The sequence below is a fragment of the Lynx canadensis genome, chromosome A3 (genome assembly GCF_007474595.2).
Source record: "Lynx canadensis isolate LIC74 chromosome A3, mLynCan4.pri.v2, whole genome shotgun sequence".
In the NCBI taxonomy this organism is placed as follows: Eukaryota; Metazoa; Chordata; class Mammalia; order Carnivora; family Felidae; genus Lynx; species Lynx canadensis.
Window position 1 is genome coordinate 104559209 of NC_044305.1, and position 23635 is coordinate 104582843.

The following is a 23635-nucleotide window of genomic DNA, read 5'->3' on the forward strand; positions in this document are numbered from 1 at the left end:
GCTACGAAGCTGCTGGACGCACGCTGGGACCCGGGACCCGGAAGGCCCGGCGTTGGGGGGAAGGGGGGCGCGCCACCGGTTCTCGGAGGAGGCGCAGCAGCCGAGGCGCCCGTTCCGCTCGCTGGCTCTGGCCGGGAGCCGCGCCTGCAAGCAGTCCGCCGCGGCAGGGGAATGGGAGGAGAGCGAGCGCGCCGGAGGAGGGAGGAGACGGGAGGCGGGAGTAGGAGGGGGGGAGGGAGGCGGGGCGGGCGGCGGACCACGGGTGGGTGGAAGGTGCGCCTAGCGGGAGGACCGGCCGGCAGCAGCCTGCCCTCCTCGAGGGCCTCCGCCCTGGCGCTCCTACCCCTTTTCCTCCTGGCCTCCGCGCCACGGAAGGCCAGAGATCCGCGTCTGGGGTCTTCGGGACTCCGGGAAGGACGTTTGCAGAAGTGGAAGGATGGGTGCGCACGGGGCGCTGGGACCCGGGAGGGACCTCTCTTCCTGCAGACCGGGTCCGAGCACCAGGATCTAGGACGGTGGGCGCCAGCTGATCTCTCCCCGCGCCGCCCAGGAGCCCCAAGGAGAGGGTGGGTGGGTGGGTGGGTGGATTGGGGCCACCGGAACATAGTGAACCACCCCCTCCTACCCGGCGCCCGCGAAGGAAGCCGAGTAGGAGTTGGGGGAGCGGGAAGACTGCCCTGGAACCCCTTCCCCGAATGCTCTCTCTCCCGGAGCGGATTCCGTCGGGCTTGCGGAGCCCAGGGAGGCGCGCGTGGCAGGTTGCGAGCGCCCCCTGCCGCCGCCCGCGTGTGGCGATAGTCCGCGGCCAGCCGGGAGACCCGCGTCCTCGCCGCGTTCTGGGGGGCGCACGGAAAAGGCTCCCAAGGTCGGTGGGGCAAGCCAGTGCTCCAAGATTTAGGACTTCAGTGTTTCTGTTTCCCCGCAGCTGCCTCGGTTTCCTCCACTAAGGGCAAAGAGGTAAGAGGAAAACTGGCTTGGACTCCACTCTCAGCAGCAGCAATGGAGACTCAGGCAAGGGTGGGGTCTTCTTAACACAGCTCAGAGAAAAAGTAGGTGTCAGGGGAAGCTATGAAGGGAGAAACATCCCTTTGTGTTTTGACACCACCCCCCTGCATTCCTGCACCCCCCACATATCTGCTGCACACCCTCTTGGAGTGGCTGTGGAAGGAGCCCCGTCTGGCACCCTCACCCTACTCACTCTCCCTGTGGCCGCTGCCACCAGCGTCAGGCCGGGCAGCCTCAAGGGCACATTTTTTCACCGCTTCTGGAGCCCCTGACGCTATAACCCCAGGCTAGAGCCAGGCCCCATATTTATAGCCCACAGCTCTGCATGACATCCTCTGTATAAATAAGCATCGAGCCACTGCTGAAAGTAGGCCTCCTCCAGAGGACCAGGCCTTGAGACAGCACGCATACTGCACCTCCCTTCCTGACTGTTCCATCTTCACGGGACCAGGGAATGACCGCTCAGGGCCCACAGACAATATCTCACCCCTACCCAGGCTCACACGGCAGGGGGCGGAGGGGTTCCTCCGTACAAGTCCGCCCCTGCCTCCTGCCATTCTACTCAGCTGTTTTCTTAGGTGGATCGCCCGACAGCCTGATGGTGGGAGAGGGCAGCCAGCCTGTCTCACCTCCTCCAGAGACAGGTTTTTATGGACACATCCCTCCCACCGGCTGGGCTGGGCTGATAGGCCTGGGCCCTGAGGTTGCCAGGGATGGAGAAGTCTCGGTAGCCCCTTCCCTGAGGGAGGACGGAGGGGTGGCCACCGGAACTTGGAAAGCAGCCACTTAGGTAGTTTCCTGCCTTGTCTCCGAGACTCCCTGTCCCAGGGGCGGAGGGGGCTGAGGAGTCTGAGCGTTCTGGTGGCCCATAGGGACATTAAGAGGGACCACTTTTGGGGCGCCTGGGTGGCGCAGTCGGTTGAGCGTCCGACTTCAGCCAGGTCCCCATCTCACGGTCCGGGAGTTCTAGCCCCGCGTCGGGCTCTGGGCTGATGGCTCGGAGCCTAGAGCCTGTTTCCGATTCTGTGTCTCCCTCTCTCTCTGCCCCTCCCCCGTTCATGCTCTGTCTCTCTCTGTCCCAAAAATAAATAAACGTTGAAAAAAAAATTAAAAAAAAAAAAAGAGGGACCACTTTTTCATTCTCTCCAACCATACTCAGACTGGGGGGGGGAGGGGGGCACAGGGTATCTCCCAACACTGCAGTCAGCATCAGCCCTTTGTCTCCTGGCCCAAGTTTTCCTTGAAAGGTGAGGCTGCCAGGACCCCGAAGGAGCTGAGGCCAGGGCTGCTCAGACTCTCTCCCCTGCTCCTTCCTCCCCCACTGGGTCTTCACTGAAGGGGCAGCTTCACTGAATGGGCACAAGCCTGGGGCGGGGAGCAGGGGAGGGGGGAGGGAGCCAGGGAGAGTCTACAGGCATCTGTGAGACACAGCCCCAGGGTCTGTGTCACCTGCTGCCACCTCCCAGATGTGCAGCTGGCTCCTGGGGCAGTGGAGACCATCCCATGACTTGATTCCCCCTCTTCTCTGCAGCTTCCACGTCCCCCCGCATGCACCTTCCAGTACTGCCTGCTCCGCCCAGCCCCGCATGAATCGGAGCCTCGGGGCCTTAGCGGGGCTTTCCTTCAGCTCTTCCCCAACTGGATCTGACCACTTCCACCAGGGCTGGCAGGACTCAATCCCGGACCCAGCCAGGAGCACCCAGCCACCTGGGGTGGGAGAGGAAGGCCCTGATGGGCACTGGCCTGCCCTCCGGGCCCCACCAGGCTAACTGTTGGTCCCTGGGCAAGCCCTGAGCTCCCACATCTCCAGTCCTTCCCAGGGGCTGGCACCACCTCCCCCCCACCCCCCGCCGACTCTCCAAGGTTTACTCATCTTTCACCCACTGCCCTCGCAGAGAGAAAGAGACACCCTGCTTTCCAAGTTCTTTGATGCTACACAGTACCGCTTTCACGCTCAGAGAGGTACTGAGGTGGGGGTGGATGGGTTTGCTGCATCATACACCCCTCCCCCACCGTCCGCTGGAGCACACATCCCTTCTCTGTCCCCAGTACCCGGCCAAGATTGCTGAATGACGAGGGGGAGTGGCAGCCTGGCGTCCACGGATGACCTCCACAGGAGCCTTTCTCAGGTAGGGCCAAATGAAGGCGTCCCCGAGGGGTGCCCTTGGGAAGAGGGGCCGGGGGTGGGGGGGAAGTTGACCTCGCACCATCTTTTCCAAAGAAAAGAGGGACAGCTGTCCCATCCCTAACTGTGAGAGCACAGCAAGAGACGTGCCACCTTAGTTGATCGCGCTGGAGCCACTTCTCCGGGTCCGAGAGAGGACACCGGCCCCAGATTCTCCTGTGCCAGGGTTCCGCAGGGACGACGCCCAACTGGGCTTCGCACCCCAGCTTTATCCAGCAGCCTCAGCCTTTCAAATCCCCCGAACCCCCACCCTGTGTGACCCAACCCCTTGACCTTCCCAGGCCCTTGAGCCACGCCCTCTATAATGTAAGGCCACCACCCTCTCCTCCATCACACCTCACCCGACAAAACCCCAACCCTGGTCAGACCTAAATCACCCCCCCCCCACCCAGCTTTTACCCAAAAAGCTGCTCTTTCTGGTGCAAAACATTCATTGCATCCACTGGCCTCGCTTTAAAGTCAGGACCACAGATCTCCAGACTTCCCTAGTGTGCTCACCTTTCCCACTCTTCAGAATCCGCATCCCTCTCCTCCTCCTCGCCCCGCACGCCCTCCCCCACTCCAAGCTGTGACTTTGCCTCGGACTTAGAAGATGAAAGCCATTAGGCAGGAAGTCACCCCCACAAGCGCCTGCATCCGAGCTCCATCTCTGCTCTGAGGGCAAGTCCTGCGTGTGTGTCCCGAACCCTCTCCTATCCCCCAGGACTCTGCTCCTGCAATTATCACCCTCCACGGTCACTCCTCCCCTGCTACAGGGCCAGGCCCTGCCCTGGAAAGCCCTCTATGTCCTCTGTGATTGCTGGCTTCTCAAACTCTTTGCTGCACGGTCTCTAACCCCTCACATTCTCTCCTTGACCCTCCATGGGGCACCTGCACCCTGTCCTCGGCTGAATCTACTGCTGGTGGGTCATTCGGGACTCCATGCCCGAGTGTGTCCTCTTAATTTTCTCAGCAACATTTTAGACGACAGACTCTTGCCCACCCTGGGGACACTGCAGGCCTGACTCCCTCCTCACGGGTCACCCCTTCCTTCTCAGCCCCCTCTTCTCCCCCAAAACTCCCAATCACCGATTCTCACGGAGAGTGGTTTTTGCCCCTTCTCCTCCAGGGCCATTTGGCAATCTGGCACTTGAAGAGATTTCTCGATTGTCACAAGAGGAAGGGGGCGCTACTGGCATCTCGTGGGTAGTGGCCAACGGCCCTGCTAAACACCTAACAACGTACAGGACGGCCCCCACGACAACTATGACACAAAACACTAGTAACGCGGAGACGGAGAGACCCTGGCCTAAATGTCACAGCACCGCCGTTCAGTCCTGGGGTCCCTTTTCTTCTGGCCCCAAACTCCTCTTGGCAGTTTCCTCTAGCTCCACAGCTCCCACCTAGAGGCTGAGGACTCCCCAAACTACATCTCCAGCCCTGAACTCCAGGCTCATTCGGCCCCACACTCTCCCCTCTCCTGAGGTCTCGGTGCTGTATGTGGGGCCCTCACGCCTGCGTCAGTCACAAGTGTGGTTGCCTCAACCTCCAAAACATACTCCAGAAGCATCCACTTCTGCCCATTTCCACAGTCCCCATCACTCTGGTTTGTACAACCGTAGTTAGTGGCTTCCAACTGTTCTCCCTGCTTCCGGTCTATTTTCCACGGAGCATCCCGAGTGATTTTTTTTTAATTTTTTTTAAATCTTGGATCTTGCCCCTCCCCTACTTAGAACCCTCCAGTGGCTGCTCCCTGTTGCTCCTGGAATAAAACCATCCCTCACTCACCTTGCTCTGCCAACATCCCCCATCCCACCTCATTTCACCCCTCCCATCACACCTTCCTTCTTCGTGCCTCAGGGCCTTTGCACTGGCCATTTCTTTGGATTTTTTTTTTACAAGATAGTCCCTCCTATCATTTGGGTCCCAGTTGAAATACCAACCTAAAGGAATGCCCCCCCCAATCATTTACCAATCTTACTTAATCACTGTCCTTATTTATCTAATCACGGCCCATCCCTCTCCCACCCCCCAAATAACCTCCACAAGAATAGAAACCCTGCCTTACCCACCATGTTACTCCTGGTGCCTATAGCCAAGCCAGCCTGGCACGTAATACAACCGATTCTGCCCAATGAGTGAACAAATTGATGAGCGAGCCCACATAGTTATGTGCCTGGGGATTGGGGAATAGGCCACAGACCAGGGTAACAGCCCAGGGCCCCAGCCACAGCACGCCCCTCATGCCAGGGCTCCAGGGGCTGGACCCCAGGGGCAGGGTGGCGCCTGTGGAACAGGCGTGGAGAGGGGGAGCTGTAGTGATAGGTGGCTCCATGGGGGAACGACAAGGGCAGCCTCATCCCTGATCACCCCCAAAGAAGAGGGCAAAACACTCTTGCCCTTGAGCCGCCGGGCTCAGCCAGCCCCACCCTCTAGAGAGCCCAAATTCTGAGACCGAAAGCCATATCCTAATGGAGGCTCATCACGGGCAGCCTCTAAGAATGGGGAGGGTCTCCTTGTGGTCACCAAGCACTTCACCTGCTCTGACGTAGGGTGACCACCGAGAACCCCCAGCCCAGAACCAGAGGCCTGGCTCCACTACTTAGACCCAGAGATGCTAAGGCGGCCACACTCATTTCTCTGATAGGCTGGGGCACTACATTACATTCTCGATCTTTGCTTGGGAATCTCCCAGGGGAGCTGTCACCCTGCGAGGAGCACGTCACCCACTTTAAACTCAGACACTCCTCCCCTCGTGTCCGGGGGGCAAGCAGAGGGACAGCGTTTCCCCCACCCGACGGTCCTTCCCTAAGGCTAATCCCTGAGACCAGGCCCCTGTTCAGTCTGAGAAAATCCCTTGAACTCAAGACTGAAACCCAAGAGAGACTGAGGGCAGAGGCTCCAGGCTCCTGCAAGGATGCCCCCCTACCCCGACTCGGCCCAGGAGGCTGGCAAAGGCCACGCTCTCCCCCAGACTCAAGCACAGCAAGCCTCAGCCCTGAGCTGCTGACCCTCTGCTTCCCCGCTGTCCACCCCAAGAAAGTGGGTGTAACCACCTGAGGGCCCCTCCCAGGTCAGTCGGCAAGGTTAAATGCACTCAGGCACAGCCCAGTACCTAGCTCCTGGAGCAAGTACCCAATTTTATTTTTGCCTTCCCCCAAAACATGTGAGGAACTTGGCCCCACGAGGCCAGGGCACAGGCCCCTACTTCCCTCCAGGCAGGGCTTCCTGGGGCTTCTGACAGTTCATAAGTATGGTGCCACTCCAGCTCTGGGGGTGGGGGGGGGGGTGCTCCTGGCCTGTCAGCCCATGTGGAGACCTTATTCATTCCTGGAACAGCCCTCACACAGGAAGCAGGAGCCAGGAATAGGGCTTTGCTGAAGGAAGATAAGCAGGGTGACCAGCCCCCTCCCCTACAGCCCCTTCACACCTTCCAGGGCCTCCTCTGGCCAAGTCCCTGTGTGGAAGGGAAGGGTTCTTGGAAAGCAGAGCAGGCTGGGAAGGAGCTTTGAGTCCTATGTTCAGGGGCCTCACATTCTTGCTGAGTTTCCCCATTGTGCAGTGTTAGAGGGTGCCTCCAACCCTTCCTCGTCACCCCATGGAGGGGCATCCCTGCCTCTAGAACCTTCCTGCACTGCAGGGGAGCAAGCTGAAAGCCTCCTGGGGAATAGGGCTGCAGGTTACAGCCGCAGGACAACACTCCTAGCACCCAGACATCAGGGATGGGAGACTTCTCCCACGAGCCATGGGCTCCCCTGCAAGTCCTGGCCCAAGGGAGAGACAGAGGCAGTACCTTAGCATGCTGGGAAGGCTGTGACTCACCTACAGAATGATTCCCAGGGGACTTCAGGGCTGGAACCTGCCTCTGCCCCCCTTTCCAGACCCCTGGCCCTGGAGCCCTAGAGAATGTCACCTCCCCTTCCCAGCAGCCTCCAGGACTAGGGCAGAAGTTGAAAGCAGGCAGAACCAGGCAGCTCTTGACTGGCCTGCCTCCCCCGGATCAACCTAGAAGTCCCTTAGAAGCCCCTAGTCCCTAGAAGCCCTTAGGAGTCCCTAGAAGCCCTTAGGAGCCCCAAGTCCCAGGCCTCACACAGGGTAGCCAGATTGGGGCTGGAAGACAGGGTACTGCCGGAGGGGGCCAGGGGCTACTCTAGATGGAGATGCCCTTCGCACTTGGGGACAGAAGCCACAGGCTCGACTTCTGCACACCCCCCTGAGAGGACTTTCAGGTACATGTGCTCCTGGGAGAGCTGCTCCCCAAAGCCTCCTGGATGGGTCCTGGCTGGTCTTCTGCTTCCGGAGAAGCAGTGAGTGGTACAGAGGGCACTTGGGCCAGCCAGGACCTCTCTAGAGCCAAACCAGGAACGCCTGTTCCAGGCCTGGAGTTTAGGGAGGAAGCTGGGCTCTGAAGCAGCCTTGCAGAGGCCCCCACACCCAACTTTCTCAGCACAGGGAGCTTCCAGCTACGTGGGCTCTCTCCAGGCCCTGCAACAATGCGCTGGGCTCCAGCCTTGGAGCCACTGGGGTCGGGGCGCCCAGATTCTGCCGACAACGCCTTCAGAAGCTGCTGCAGGTATGGTCTAGAGGCAGGAGTAGGGCTCCTACCATCGCTGTGGGGCTGGAACCCTGAAGCAGGAAAGACAGGAGGTTATGGCCCAGAAACACAGCAGGAAAACATGTGGCCCAGCTGTAGAGAGCCAGAGTGACCTTCAGTTGCGTTCATACGGATAGCTCAGCTCATCGGAGATAACCTGCCTCGCCCCTGCTTAACACTTTCAAGACCCAAATTCTCAACCCACACTTAAAGACAAGGACCACAGAACTCCTCAGTCACCACCACAAAGGCCCTCGGGCTCTCTTCCATGGTCTCCCACTCATACCCCCGAGCTGCTGATGGTCAAGCCACCAGATAGCTGAGGGCGGAAAGCACTGCAGCCCTCGCCATTCCGACACCTCCTGGGGTCCTCTGTAATGAGGGACACCCTGCTCTCACCACCCCATGTCTGAAGCCTCCTACAGAACTTTTCCTGCACTTGCAACCACCTGCCAAACCCAGAGCATCAGGAGGACATTACTGAGCCCTGTCGGGCCCATGTCCTTAGTGAGACAGGCCCTCCTTGCTCTTCCCTGCCTCTCCTGGGCCACCGCTGCCACCCACTGCTTTGTAAACCTCTTCATCTTAAGCCCAAGTTATCTGGCCAGGCCCCTCCACCCTCTCAGTGCTGCCTCTCACCCATCACCCCTGCCCAGGCGCTGAAGGCTTCATGATGAGCCCACCCTTCCATCAACAGACCCTGACCGTGGGGGGGGGGGGGTGGCGCCTGGGTGGCTCAGTCGGTTAAGCATCCGACCTCGGCCCAGGTCATGATCTCACAGTCTGGGTTCGAGCCCCGCATCAGGCTCTGTGCTGACAGCTTGCTCAGAGCCTGCAGCCTGCTTCAGATTCTGTGTCTCCTTCTCTCTCTCTCTGCCCCTCCCCCACCCATGCTCGGTCTCTCAAAAATAAATAAATGTTAAAAAAAAAATTAAAAAAAAAAAAAAACAGATACTGACCAAATCAGAGCCGATCGGCTTCAAACGGCGACTCTTCTCCCCCCTGGTCCCATTGATCTCACAGTTCATTCCCTGTTCCCCATCAGACCTGGTCAGTACCAGAAACCACCACTGCAGAAGTCTCGGTTCCTGGCAGCCCACGCCTATATTTCCAGCTCGCTTGTTTAAATATCACAACGATCTAGCCCCTCGAGCGCAGGGACTCCGAGGTCTTCCTGCTTACAAGCTCCTCACTTCCAGACCGTTCTCCTCCTCTGACTTGGGCTCCACACGCTTCACTGCAATTATGCCTCAAGCACCGCCCCCTCTGTCACACCTGCCCACAAAACCCCAGTCCTGGAGAACCAAGTCACCAACCTATGCCATGCCTCCACCTGGCTGCCCCAGCACCACCCACAGCCCTGCAGGGTATCTCTAGCTTGTTTCTTCTCCCGCAGCCCAGTCGGCAACATCGCACCCTTTCCCTTCACATCCATCCCCTTCTCCCCAGCCTCGAGGCTGGTGACTTCATGTCATTCTCTGTGACCAAAGCCCTCAGAAGTGCATGAATCTGCACCTCAAGACCCACATGCAAATTTAGGTCTGCACCTGTCTTCCTTCTCGTTAGGACCAACGAAGCTCAGACATATCCTTGGAGACCTATCCACCAAGGGCATCTCCTACCCAAATGTTCTAGATATGCATCCTTCTGCCCTCTGAATCCAACCTCTCTCTTTCTCCATTGGGTTATTTCAGCATCCAAGCATGCTTGAATGTCTACCATCATGGTAAACCTTCCCTAGACCCACAGCCCCTTCCAGCCACTTCCCAATTTCATTTCTCCTAATAGTCCATCCTCAACAATAGTTACCCACAAAGCTCTCGCCACATTATACTTATTAACTTCAAAGAGTATGTAATATTTAATATTATGTATGGGAAAGAATAGTCTAAGAAATGGTGCTAGACGGGCACCTGGGTGGCTCAGTTGGTTAAGCATCCAACTTCAGCTCAGGTCATGATCTCATGATTTGTGAGTTTGAGTCCCACATTGGACTCTCCACTCTCAGCACAGAGCCTACTTCTGTCTCCCTCTCTCCCCCACCCCCCCGACTTGTGCGTGCTCTCTAAAAACTAAACGACAAAAAAAAAAAAAAAATAGTGCTAGAACTGGGTAGCAAAAGTCACATGCAAAAGATTTAGGATTAAATCTTCATGAACTTGGCTTAGGCAAAGGCTACTCAGATAGGACACCAAAAGCACAGTAAAAGAATAGGTAAGTCAGACCCCATCAAAATTAAAAATGTTTGTATTCAAAGGACACCATCAACCTAGAGAATGTGAGAAAATATTTGCAAATGATAGGTCTGATAAGGGACGTGTATCTAGAATGCACAAAGAATGGGGCGCCTGAGTGGCGCAGTCGGTTAAGCGTCCGACTTCAGCCAGGTCACGATCTCCCGGTCCGTGAGTTCGAGCCCCGCGTCGGGCTCTGGGCTGATGGCTCAGAGCCTGGAGCCTGTTTCCGATTCTGTGTCTCCCTCTCTCTCTGCCCCTCCCCTGTTCATGCTCTGTCTCTCTCTGTCCCAAAAAAAAAAAAAAAAAAAAAGTAGAATGCACAAAGAACACTTCCAACTCAGCAATAGAAAGATAACTCAGATGAAAAACAGGTAAAAGGATCAAAACCCACTTCTTTGAAGATATACAGATGGCCAATCATCTGTATGCAGTGCAAATCAAAATGCCGATGAGCTGCCATTTCGTACCCACTGAGGATAGAAATAAAAGGATAGATAATAGCTAGTGTTGGCAAGGGCATGGAGAAGTTGGAACCTTCGTACGCTGCTTGTGAGAGTGAAAAATGATACAACCAATTCGGAAAACAATTTAGCAATTCAATCTGGAGTTACCCTAGGACCCAGCAATCTACTCGTAAGCATATATCCAAAAGAAAAGACATAGGTTCACATAAGTTCCTGTGAACAAACATTCGTGGTAACGTGAATCATAATAGCCAGAAAGTTGAAGTAACCCAAACGTCCTTCAACTGATGAACGGACAAAACGTAGCTCATCCATCCAAGTTGGAGTATCATTTGACAATAATGAAGTGCTTCTATAGGTTGCAATATGGATGAGCTTTGAAAACATTAAGTAAAAGAAGTCAGTCACAAAAGATCACGTATCCTAGAATTCCATTTACGTAAAATTTCCAGACTAGGCAACCCTAGAGAGAGCATAGAGCCATGGTTACCTCGGGGGGGTGCTCACGTGCCACTTACTGGTTATGGGACATTGGCCAAGTCAATTAAACCCTCTAAAAAATAAAAAAAGAATTAAAAAAAAAAGAAGTCAAACTGTTTACCAAAGTGGCTGTAGCAATTTATACTCCTGTCCACAGGGTATGGACAGGACATTACTCCATTTTCTTATTAGTATCGGGTATTATCATGTTTTTAGATTTCTGCCAATTTAAGGGGTAAAAAAGTGGTAACATTGTGGTCTTCGCTTGCCATTTCCTCAATTATGAATAAGGTTGGTGGTCTTGTGTTTATTTCCCATTTGGTTTTTTTCCCCCCGTTAGGTCTCTTGCCCTTTTTCCTGCTTTGTATTTCCTTCTTTTGCTCAGCATGTGTTTATCTATATGATTATATATTAATATGTAATATATATCATGTATCTTAGATAGTTATAAGTTGCAAGAGTTCTGATTTATAACTTGTATTTTCACTTTGTCTTGATAAGTAGTTATTATGTCATTACAGAAGTAGTAGTTATATAGTATATTAGAGTAGTTACTAATGTAGTTGGATTTATGAATCTTTGCAGTTTTATGGCTTGCTTTGTGTCTCATTTAAGAGCCTGGGGGGCTCAGTCAGGTAAGCGTCCAACTTCGACGCAGGTCATGATCTCACGGTTCGGGAGTTCGAGCCCCACGTCAGGCTCTGTGCTGACAGCTCAGAGCCTGGAGCCTGCTTCGGATTCTGTGTCTCCCTCTCTCTCTGTCCCTCCCCCACTTGCACTCGCTGTCTCAAAAATAAACATTAAAAAAAAAGAAAGAAATTCTGTTTCTATACATCTACCTTTTAACATCCTTTTGCTTCCAATAATTTAATAGGTTTGGTTGCTTTCAATGTAGAGAATCATCGTCTGTGAATAGTGACAGTTTTGCCTCCTTCCCAATACTCAGATTTTTAATTTTTTTTCTTGCCATACTACAATGGCTAAGACCTTCACTACAGTATTGAATAGATGGGACAACAGTGGAAAAAAACCTGTTTTGGTCCTGAGTTTAGTGCTTTAACATTAAAAATGATTTTTGCTCTGGGTTTTTGGAAGATACTCATGTTAGGGTTAAGAAAGGGACCTCTATTCCTAAGGGTTCTTAATCCTACGTGATCATTTTCACATATTTTGTTTTACATGTCTTGTGGTAACCCCAGTGATTTTGTCCTGCAGCCTCAGTCCCCCACTTCACCCTCATTGACACCACCTCAATATAGGATCCTTCCAATTTCTCAAGTCACTCACCTCTCCCACGGGGACTTTGGCCACTTGGGCTGCAGTCATAAAGCCTGAGGACCCGCGTGATGTCCGAGGTGCTCAGGTTCCATCGCTGACCAATGTGGACACTGGGAGCCCAGAGCGGTGTGATGGTGGGCAGCCCACGCCGGCTGAAGGCAAGCCTGAAACCCAGTAGGTGGGGACCTGAATCCAGATCACAGCGGGGGCTGGCTGGGCAGTGTAGAAGGAAGGAACGAAGAAAAGGAAAGGGGGTCCTCACCTCCCATAGTGCATCACCGATGAGTAGTCATAGGGCACCAGCATGTTGCTGCTCCGAGACTTGATGAAGTTGATTTCAAAGCCTGGGAAAAACAGAAGCCAAAACCAACACAACTTGGTGATAAGGGAAGAAGGCAAGGAAGGGAGGGGTGGGGTGATAGGGGCCTTCGAGGTACTTGTACCCTACCTGAGCTGACAGATCTAATACTACAGCCAGATGTGCCCCCCCTCCCAGTACCAACCAGTCCCTGGTGCCCATCTCCTTGGTGCTTTCACTGCCAACTCCTGTCCTCCCCGCGATGGGTCCAGACCAGCACTAGCTGATGTGGAAGTACAGGGACCTCACAGCTTCCTAGAGCTCACTCTGCTTCTGTCCCCTGTCAAGCTCACCAATGTGCATCTACCTTTACAGAACAGCTTCCACTAAGTCAAATGCTACACAGGGTCTCTGACGCCCCCTACCCTTCAAGCCAGCTTTAAGAGACCCGCTCGCCCATCACCTGCTGTTGGGCTCCCACTCCCCAGCAGGTCACCTTGTTCTTCCTGCCTCAGGCTAGCAGCACCCATCCCCCAGGTTCAAGTGAAACACTCCCCCACTGGCTAGAGCACCATTTCCCCCATCAGTTGGGTCCCCCAGGCCTGAGAGGGACAAGATTCCCTCCCCCATCCGCTGTCCTGCCCTTCACAGTGAGCCTCTGAAAAAACAGCCATACCCTGGGTATTTGCTCTCCCAACACCCCCCAGGCCCCGCCAGCCTCTTCCACAACCTGCCATACCAGCCTCTAGGGTACACTCACCTCTTCCTTTTAAAAACCCTTAAGATATTAAACAGTTTTGAACTGGCAATATATTCATCTGGTGTAAAAGTCAAAAAAACAAAAGTGACACAAAAACAGATACTCAGATCAATGGAACAGAAGAGAGAACCCAGAAATGCACCTACAAACATATGGCCAACTCATCTTTGACAAAGCAGGAAAGAATATCTAACGGAATAAAGACAGTCTCTTCAGCAAGTGGTGCTGGGAGAACTGGACAGCGACGTGCAGAAGAATGAACCTGAACCACTTTCTTACACCATACACAAAAATAAACTGAAAATGGATGAAAGACCTCAATGTAAGACAGGAAGCCATCAAAATCCTCGAGGAGAAAGCAGGCAAAAACCCCTTTGACCTCGGCCACAGCAACTTCTTACTCAACACGTCTCCGGAGGCAAGGGAAACACAAACAAAAATGAACTATTGGGACCTTGTCAAAATAAAAAGCTTCTGCACAGCAAAGGAAACAATCAGCAAAACTAAAAGGTAACTAATGGAATGGTAGAACATATTTGCAAACGACATATCAGATAAAGGGTTAGTATCCAAAATCTACAGAGAACTTATCAAACACCCTAAAAAACAGATAATCCAGTGAAGAAATGGGCAAAAGACATGAATAGACACTTCTCCAAAGAAGACATCCAGATGTTCGACACATGAAAAAATGCTCGACATCACTCATCATCAGGGAAATACAAATCAAAACCCCAATGAGCTACCACTTCACACTTGTGAGAATGGCTAACATTAACAACTCGGGTGACAACAGATGTTGGCGAGGATGCAGAGAAAGAGGATCTCTTTTGCATTGTTGGTGGAAATGCAAGCTGATGCAGCCACTCTGGAAAACACTATGGTGATTCCTCAAAAAATTAAAAAGAACTACCCTACAACCCAGCAATTACACTACTAGGTATTTATCCAAGGGATACAGGTGTGCTGTTTCGAAGGGACATATGCACCCCAATGTCTATAGCAGCACTATCAACAATAGCCAAAGTATGGAAAGAGCCCAATGTCCATCGATGGATGAATGGATAAAGATGTGGTGTATATATACAATGGAGTATTACTCAGCAATCACAAAGAAGGAAATCTTGACATTTGCAGCTACATGAATGGAAGTGGAGGGTATTATGCTAAGCAAAATTAGTCAGAGAAAGACAAATATCATAATACTTCACTCATATGAGGACTCTAAGATACAAAACAGACGGACATAAGGGAAGGGAAGCAAAAATATAAAAAGAGGGAGGAGGACAAAACAGAAGAGACTCATAAATATGGAGAACAAACTGACGGTTGCTGGAGGGGTTTTGGGAGGGGGGATGGGCTAAATGGGTAAGGGGCACTAAGGAATCTACTCCTGAAATCATTTTTGCACCACGTGCTAACTAACTTGGATGTAAATTATAAAGAAATAAAATGGATTAAAAAAATAAAAGTAAAAAAAAAATGTTGAGCTATGTGATAAACCTCCCCCTCTATCTTCCTTCCAAGTTCCCAGCTCCCCACCCCCAATTACAGTTATTAGTTTGTATATCTTAGTTTGTTCTACACATATCAATTAATACAAACGTATTCTCATTTTTCTTCATCCTTTAGAATTTTTTTTATTATTTGGGGGGGTGAGAGGGGGGCGAGAGGGGAATCTTAACCAGGCTCCACGTTCAACACGGAGTCCTATATGGGGCACAATCTTACAACCCTGGGATCATGACCTGAGCTGAAATCAAGAGTCGAATGCTCAACTGACTGAGCTACCCAGGCACCCCTCATTTCTCTTCATTCTTAAACAATTTTTCCCCACTAGAGTACCTGGTGTTTTAACCTGTTTTATGGTTGAGAAAACCACTGTTGAGTTTGAGTGTCGTTGGTTTTCTAATTCATTAACTTCTGTCTTTAATTTCATTCCTTCCTGCTTTCCTTTATTTTTTAAATTGGATTTAAATGCTTAATTTTTTCTATTTAAAAATTTTTTCTATTTTTATTGGTAAGAATTTAAGTCTACACAATTTCCCTGAACATTGCTTTAGCTGTGAATGATCAGTTCTAATGTGTTACGATTTTTTTTTTTTAAGAACTCCTGCAATTTAACCTTGGAACTAAAAGGATTATTGTTGTTTTTTTAGACTTGAACTTCCAAGTATAAGAAGTTTTCAGTTTTGATTTGTTATTTTCTACTTTGCATTTTACATCACCAACAAAACACTCGAATTAACTTTTTCAAATTTGATATTTTTCTATCATATGGTAAGTTTTCGCAAGTATTCCATGAGCCCTTGGAAGGATTATAGTCTCTGTTTTCAGGGTACAGTCACTATCATCACCCCCTTCCTTAGACTAAGTTCTGATCTCAAGCTTCATCCCTCCTCTCATTATCAGGTGCTACCCAAGTCTCCCCCAGAACACCCTTTCTCTGGGGCTCCATGAATGCGGATCTCTTGAGCAGCAGCCCCCTGCCTACTTCACCTGGTTCCCTCCACAACAGCGGAAGTGCTCATGCCACAAGTTCTCCACTTACAGGAAGCCTTTGAACCCTTCCCCTTTTATACCCATTCCTCTAGACCAAACCCCTTATCATGTATCTCCTCTGCTTCCCTCTTTCATGAAGGGATTGTCTCTACTCTTCTCATTCCCTGAATCAGGCTGTCCCCCCAACAAGGGTGGGATCCCACCATCACGGGGGTCAGATGCCCAGCACTCAGCACCACGGCCAGCACACAGCTCCTGCTCACCAGCATCCGACACAGTCAGTGGCCCACTCCCAGACCAGCCTCGGCTTTGCCCCTGCCACCTGTCAGGACACGGCCCCCCTGTGCTTCCTCTATCGCGCAGGCCCATTGGTGCCCATCTCACAAGGGCGGAGCCTCCTGCGTCTGGGACTTGGCACACACAGTCCACTTCTTCCAGCCCTTCGGTCTCGGCTCAGCCCCTGCAGCGGGCACACAAGCCCTGCCCCCGCCCCACACAGCAGCATCTGGCACATGAAGGACTGCTAGTTGAGTGCACCATGAACAAGGGTCAAAGGATACCACCAACTCCATCCCCAGGTACCAGGTTGTGTTCATGAGAAAAAAAAAAAAAAAAAAATGAGACACAAACATAGTGATTCCCTAACTCAGGCATGACTCTGGGTGGGCGGATGGAAGGCTCGGGGCCCGGAACAGCAGTAGCTGGACCACCTCCAGGTCTCAAAGAGAAGCAGGAGCCCCACCTTCCCAATGGTGGACAAGCAGGTGATAGGAAAGATGGATAACCTCTTCTAAAGTGGCAGGCAACTCTTCAGGCCCTGGCCAGTGCCCGCTGCCCTCTCGCCCCAAGACCCCCAGGTCCAGCGTGGGTTCTGCACGATTTGGCTTACCTGGAAGGATCTCATTCCAGTTGACACGGATATAGTGGTCCCGGTCAGCCCGTGAGTGCTCATGCCAGAAGCCCAGTACGTGCATGAGCTCATGCAGGACAATGCCTGGGCCCTTCTGGAGACATGTAGGTGCCAGGGATACCACCTGCATCCCTCCGCTGCGTCCCACGCTGGAGAAACACCTGCAGGGCCAGGAGAGGACACTGGGTAGACACCAGCCCAGAGATCCAGAGCAGACCCAGGCCCCTTCCCCCTCCTCCCACGTCCTGGGATGAAAGACCGTCAGCGGGTAGTCTCCATCCTGGATTCTAGTCTCAGGTTTGCAATTCCCAAGTCCCTTCACCACTTGGGCATCCGTGAAATGGGTACACTGGAACCCATTACCAACCCGAGGTACAAGGAAGATGTAGACATGAATAGGAGCACAGATACCGGAAGCGGCTCATTGAATGAGCATCCCCATCCAGGGTCCCCAGGTCAAAGTTTTCACACATGATCTTAGGTCTCTAACAAGCTAGGAAATGGGTATTGCCGTTATCCCTGCTTCCACAGAGAAGGCGGGAGAGCCTCGCAAGATAAGGCACTTGCCTGGTGTTGGGTGATTCCTACACTCTGAAACCCAGATCCAAGGCCAGGTGTCTCCCATGAAAGCTGTCCCCATTCACCAGACAGTGAAGTCTCCCCAGAGGAGGGTTTTGTAAGGGACATCAAGCACCTGATTCCCCTCCTTCTCCACCTTCTGCCTTGGGTATTTGTAGGTCTAACTCCCATAGGGCAAACCACTCAAGGGGGGGGGGGTGGGCTTTGGATCTGGGAAGACAGGCCCCCAAATAGGTTTTAGAGAATGGCCTAGTTAAAGCCAGGCTGAAGGCAGAAGAAAGCTGAGGAACTTCCCCTGCACAGCGCGCTTATGCGTGGATACGCACGCCCCCAGGTGTACTTACCCAGACATGGGGACGATGGAAATGAAGTCTCTTTGGCCCTGGTAGGCAACAAACCTGATGCATGTGAAGCGTTCAAACTCGGCAAATGCCTTTAGGAAGATGTCGCGGCTGGCTTTATCTGGGGAGGCAACACCCCGGCTGAACCTCCCACCAAGACCCCAGAGCCCCTGTGACCCGTTGGGAGTCCGCCTGCAGGGTGAGCACAGAGCTTCAAATCCCTCTTCCAAAATGGAAGGTCAGGAAAGGGTAGGGGTGCCTGGGTGGCTCAGTCGGTTAAGCGTCCGACTTCGGCTCAGGTCATGATGTCTCAGTTTGCAAGTTCGAGCCCTGCGTCGGGCTCTGTGCCGACAGCTCAGAGCCTGGAGCCTGCTTCGGATTCTGTCTCCCCCCTCTCGCTCTCTCTCTCTGCCCCTCCCCTGCATAAATTTATGTTTTCTCAAAACATAAATTTATGTTTTCTCAAAAATAAAAATTAAGGAAAAAAAAGGGGTAGCCTGGGGCTCAGGGAGGAGGTAGAGAAAGCTGGGTGCCAGACAGGCCCCAGCTCTGTGACCTTAGGTAGGTCCCTGTCCTCTGGACTGGTCTTGAAATGGGTCAGATGGCTCTCGGGAATAAAAGGGCTTCTTGTGGAAAGGCTCTTTGGTGGTATCCGTGAGGAGAGGCAGAGGGAAGAAACCCAGAGAGGATCCCAGGCTGCACGGGGAGGAAGGGGCCGGGGCCGGAGGGAGGCCCACGGCTCCCAGGACCCAGAGCGCGTGCTTACTCACCGTATCTGCTGGAGATCAGGAAGGGGACCTCCACGACCTCCCCATTCTTGGGCCACTTGTTGCTGGTAGTTGAGAACAGCCGCAAGGGACTCTGAAGAGAGAGGGCACTTCAGGGACCCCTGGGGAGTCCTGGGGTAGGACTAGACCCCTGGGATAGGACTAGACCCCTGGGATAGGACTAGACCCCTGGGATAGGACTAGCCTAGCGTCTTGCCCCCAATGGTGCCAAATCTCAGGCCATAAGAACCCTAAAGATGTGAGAAGCAGGACACAGATCCAGGAGGGTGAGGAGGACATCAGAAACAGGACAGAGCGGTGGGAGATGTGGGGGCCTGCTAGGTGAGCCGTGGTGACCACCACCACCCTTTGTTCCACACAACAGAACTTGTTACCGATTGTATCCAACAGAAAAACAAAACTACTTGTTCCCAACGAGGCTGAAGAGGCGTCCCAGCTCCCCAGGGGGGCCTAGTTCCAAAGAGCTCAAGGGCCCACCAGCAGCCCCATCCTTCCAGAAACACAGCAGTCAGCCGGACGTCCCTGAATGTTAGGGCTCATGCTAAGGCAACACCCCTGGCCTCAGCAGCTCCTCTTTCCACTCTTCCAGCAACCAAAACCGTTGGAGGCACGGGCTTCAGGGAAGCCCAGCAGGTCCTGCCCCACTGGCTACCACAGGCTTCCCTGGATTCTGCTCTTACCCCGGCCTCACTGAATAACCGGAAACAGGGGCCTCACCCCACCCCCAGGGCTCCCGCCCAGCCCCAGCCTTTGACTCTGCAGCCCAGCCTCACGCTGTGCCCTCAGTGGGTGGCCACCAAACCCCAGAACGGTCTTGCTGTCACCAGGTCGCGGTTCTGGTCTGGGCACCTCTGCCTCCCAGTCTCCTAAAACATGGCTCTGTTCCCCTGAACACCGTGCATTCTCGGCTCCCTGGCAAAGTCATCCCAGTTCCCACCCAGCCTTCTCTCTTTCTGACTCCACCCCTCACCTCCCACGGGGATGGGGTCCCTGCCTTACCTCCCCAAACCGTGGCCACCACCCCGGTGTGCACGACCACCACCGCCCTACAGCCCCACCAGCCCCTCTGCCGATCTGTGCTCATCTCTTCCTTCATTCCAGTACTTTCTGAGCGCCTCCCCTGGGCAGAGTACCAAGCTGGATCTTGAGGGCTCAAATGCCCTCCTTCAGGAAGCCCTCCGAGGCCGATTGCTGTTACCACTATAGAAGTTACCCTCCCTTCTTTTCCCTTCAGTCTGGCTAATTGTGGAACATTCACTGTGACTTTAGCAAGAAGGGGGGGGGGGGGAAGGGGGTGGTCTATCAAGCTACGAGCGACAGAGACAGGTCCTTCACACGTCACACCCCCATGACACCAGAGGCTGGGCTCAAAGGCCTCCAACAACATCGTGAAGTTATTTACACAGATGTGTATGCTTGCTCACCGGCCGGAGGATGTCCCCCTCGAGGAGGAAGCTGCTCTCTGGGGTTTCCTCTGGGATGAGCCCTGGGAAGGAAGGGAAGGAGTGTGTGAGCCCATGCCCCCCAGAATCCAGACTCTAAGGACAGGCCCCAGAAGCAACCCCAAAGTCTGTCCTTCCTGACTCTGAAGCTGGAACTTCCCTGGGCCCCCGAGGCTGTGTGGCCTCAGGCTAGTCACACGGCCCCTCTGAGTCTCCCCTCTACATAATACATATGGCCCCTCGGCCCAGTCACATCTCTCCCTTGCTCAAACACGGCCCAGAGCGCCTGCCACCCACACGCCTCCCTCTGCGTTTGAACCTCTCTGCTAATCAGAAGCAGACTTTTTCTCCAGCTGTCTCCTTCACCCCCCTCTCCAGCACAGGCCATACTCTAAGAACATGCCCTGGACCCCCCTGTCCTACCTCGTCCCCCCTCTAATGCCCGCCGATTGGTAGGATATTCAGGACCCTTGGGGGGACAAGTGAAATTCCAGCTCACGCCACCACAGAAGGGAGGGAAGTCTGGATCCGGTTGAGTCTGGCTCCCCCCGCCCCCCCCCCCCATCTCAGCTAGTCTCTGCTTCTGTCTCCAGCCTCCGTTTCTGCCACAGCCCCGTGAGGAGTCTTAGAGGAGGGTCTGGCACCCTGGCGGTACATTAGGTGGGGTTCCCTAGAAGCAGAGCCTGGGCTGGGGAGGCACCTTGCAAGCGATTTACTGAGGGGTGCTGGGGAACACCCCGACTCCGCCGGGGTGCAGCCCCAGTCTGATCCCACAGGAGCTCTGGACCCCAAATGGCACCACAGATTTGTTCCACTTTGAGGCAGGGGACTGACCCGTGGCCCACAGGAGTCACGGCGGGCCGCCTTGGGCAGGGGAGGGAGTGGCTTCCCAAGCATCCCTGGCAGAGGGCCTTCAGCTGCGAGGCCTTAGCGGCCCACATTCCCGGCAGCTGGGGCTGGGGTGTGCTTCCCGGTAAAGGGCCTCTCGGATAGCAGTTGGGCTCCAGCAGCCCGAGCTGAGAGGATCCATGGCAGCTCAAAATCAATGCCAGGGAAGCCTCAGATGGGTTCTGGCTACCTCCACACCGGTCACAGTTACCAAAAGGTCGCGCACTGCCCTGAGGCTCCGTAGCTCCGGGGCTCCAAGTCGGTTCAGACCACAGGGTAGCCGCCACGTTCGGGAGATCCCCATCCCTCCAAAGTCACCCCCCGTCCCCCCGACACTTCGGCTCCAACACTCGAATTCCAGTATTCCCCCCACCCCCGCAGCTTCATTCCAGGTTATCTATACATTCTAATTTTTTTTTTAAATGTTCATTCGTTTTTGAGAGAGACACACAGACATACAGAGTGCAAGTGGGGGACAGTCAGAGAAAGAGGGAGACACAGAACCTGAGGCAGGCTCCGTGCTGACACGGGGCTCGAACTCACGAACCACGAGATCATGACCTGAGCTGAAGTCGGATGCTTAACCAACTGAGCCACCCAGGCGCCCCTAGACGTTCCCTTTCTTCAGCGGGGATCCCCAGACAGGAAGGCCATGGGCCTCATGCCTCTTTGTGTCTGTAGCCCAGCTCATACCCTCACACCTGCAGCCTATCCTGCACCAGGTGGCTGACATCTTTTCGAACATCCGCTGATGACTTAGTTTAACACCAGCTGGAGCATCTGAAGACCCATGTTTTTATCGGGCCATTTTTAAAAACGTAGGCTTTCCTCCCTTCTTATAAAAGCAACGATCTCATGGAAAAGATACAGAAATACAGACTTTTCAAGAGTTGCCCATAGACTGAGGAACTGCTACTCACCCAGAGCCCAGTAATCTGGCACAGTTCCAGCTCGTTCTGCTCATCCGCATGTTCTGCGTGGTTTTCACCACACTACGTGGACAATTTCGTAGCCCCTCCACCCCACAAGAAGACACAGCGCCCTCACCTTGGTTAATCGCAGGGATGTCCTTGTCCCAGGATGTCTGGGTCCCCTCGGGGTTGAGGCCCTCCGAGAAGCTGGTTCCACAGGCTTCTGAGCAGCTGGAGGCTGAGGGTGCTCCTAGGATCAAACCTGGCCCAGACGGGCACATACCCATGATGCCCGAAGTGCCCTCATTGGCGAGAGAGGACAACAAGGCCCGGGGGGTGGGGGCTGGGTAGTATCAGACCACAACAGCCAGGCCCTTCGCGAAGGCAGACCCCCAGAAAGTAGTCCTGGGAGACTGCCTGGCCTCCCCTCAGTCCAAGCCGATGGCAAGGCCTAGACAACTTGGAGGAAGAAGCTCCTTTAAGGGGACCAACACTGGGTTCCAAAAAGCAGCCCCAGGCTCTGAATAGCTGTGTATATGAGATAGGGGAGGAAGCAAAAGAGAGAGGCGGGACCAGACCTCAGGCTCTAACACTGAGGGTGAGCCCGGGCTAGCTGCCCCGGCCCCATGCCTCCCTTCTCAGCCCAGGCCTCTGGCAATCAGACTCAGATCGAGCAAGCCTGGCATGACCAGCAAAACAAGGATGCCTGAGGGCCACACCTGCTACCTCCTGCCAGGCAGGCCCTCTGCTTTCAGGATCTTCAGGATGCCTCCCCTTGGTGCCCCCTGGGAACTGATTTCTGGGAACATCCCTGGAGAGCCCATTTTCTGCGCCGTTCAGATCCCTGCAGGCTCCAGCCACACCCTTCTCGCCTCTACTCAGCACTCTGCAGGCTGGCAGCCCACTTACCTGGCAAAGAGACCAGACCCAGCACCCAAGGCCAGAGGCCTCCCATATTCATGCTATGGTGGCCCCCCGCGAGCCCTGCGGCAAGCGGGAGCATGACTCCCAGGCAGGGACAAGCCAGCCACTCCCACCCCCACTCCCACGCTTAAATAGCAGCATCTCCAGCCCCCACCTGCAGCCTTGCCCCAACCAACTCCACCTGCTGCCTTACCCACTCCTACCTGTGTTCCCCACCCCCAGCCCAGGCCAAGCCTTCTGGACCCTAGTCAACCCTTCCCAGCCTGGCTGAAGTGGGCAAGAAGGCAAGAATCCAGGCACAAAGCGCCCTGCAGGGAGGGAGGGTCCCACTTGGGAGTGTGCCTCTTCTGAGGTCCCCTCCCACCACCAGGGGGCAGAGGAACACCACAGAAGGGTGCTGAGGTGGGCGCCCTGGCGTGGACCTCATCCTCCAATATGTGGAGACCCGTTCCTGCCCCCGCCCTGTGCGCAGACATGGGAAAGCTGCCTGAGACCCTGAGGCACCACAGTCTATCTGTGGGAGGAGGGAAAGGGCACTAATTTTTATAAGCGGACAATCACAAGCGTAGGGATCAGGAAAAGTTTCACGCTGAACGCCCGGCGTAACCAGCACCCCAGAGAAGCCTGCCATGTGGAAAGGGGGATCTCTTGCATACCTGGACCCTCGCAGGGACACTACCCCTGTCATCCCCCACAACAGCCTTGCAAGACTGGCGTTTATCCCCATTTCACAGATCCAGAAACTAAGGCTCCTTACCCATCTCCCTCCTCCTCTCTGCTCCTTGGCCTCTGAAGAAGCCCATTCTCAGAGCTTGGTCGCCAAGGGTCCCACCTGGATTTAAATCCCGGAGGTGAGGGATTTGGGGACCTCCCCAGCCAGTGCCCAGTGAAAAGAAGCAACAGAGACGAGGCAAGGTCACCAGCTGCTGTCCACAAGTGCCTCTCCGCATCCTGCCGTGCCTAGAATCCAGCATTTCTCAAAAGACAGGAGTCAGAATCACAGGGAGAACAGACAGTTGCCCCTGGTGCCCGGACACAGTATTAATGTGTGTAAAAATGCAATGAGCTGG

At 54.1% G+C, this 23635-nt stretch overlaps 1 protein-coding gene across 1 annotated transcript; it reads right to left on the bottom strand.

Annotated features, from left to right (window-relative positions):
* Position 1: 1 nt before the first annotated feature.
* ASTL (astacin like metalloendopeptidase) lies at positions 2–22602 on the bottom strand. Its single transcript, XM_030311812.2, has 12 exons — positions 22551–22602; positions 21778–21903; positions 19825–19886; positions 18383–18473; positions 17616–17733; positions 16672–16853; positions 12485–12566; positions 12232–12386; positions 7403–7795; positions 2570–2712; positions 1675–1744; positions 2–144 (listed from the first exon to the last, which is right to left on the bottom strand). Exons 1-12 carry the CDS (start codon positions 22600–22602, stop codon positions 2–4), a joined length of 1617 nt encoding a protein of 538 aa, XP_030167672.2.
* Positions 22603–23635: the final 1033 nt, after the last annotated feature.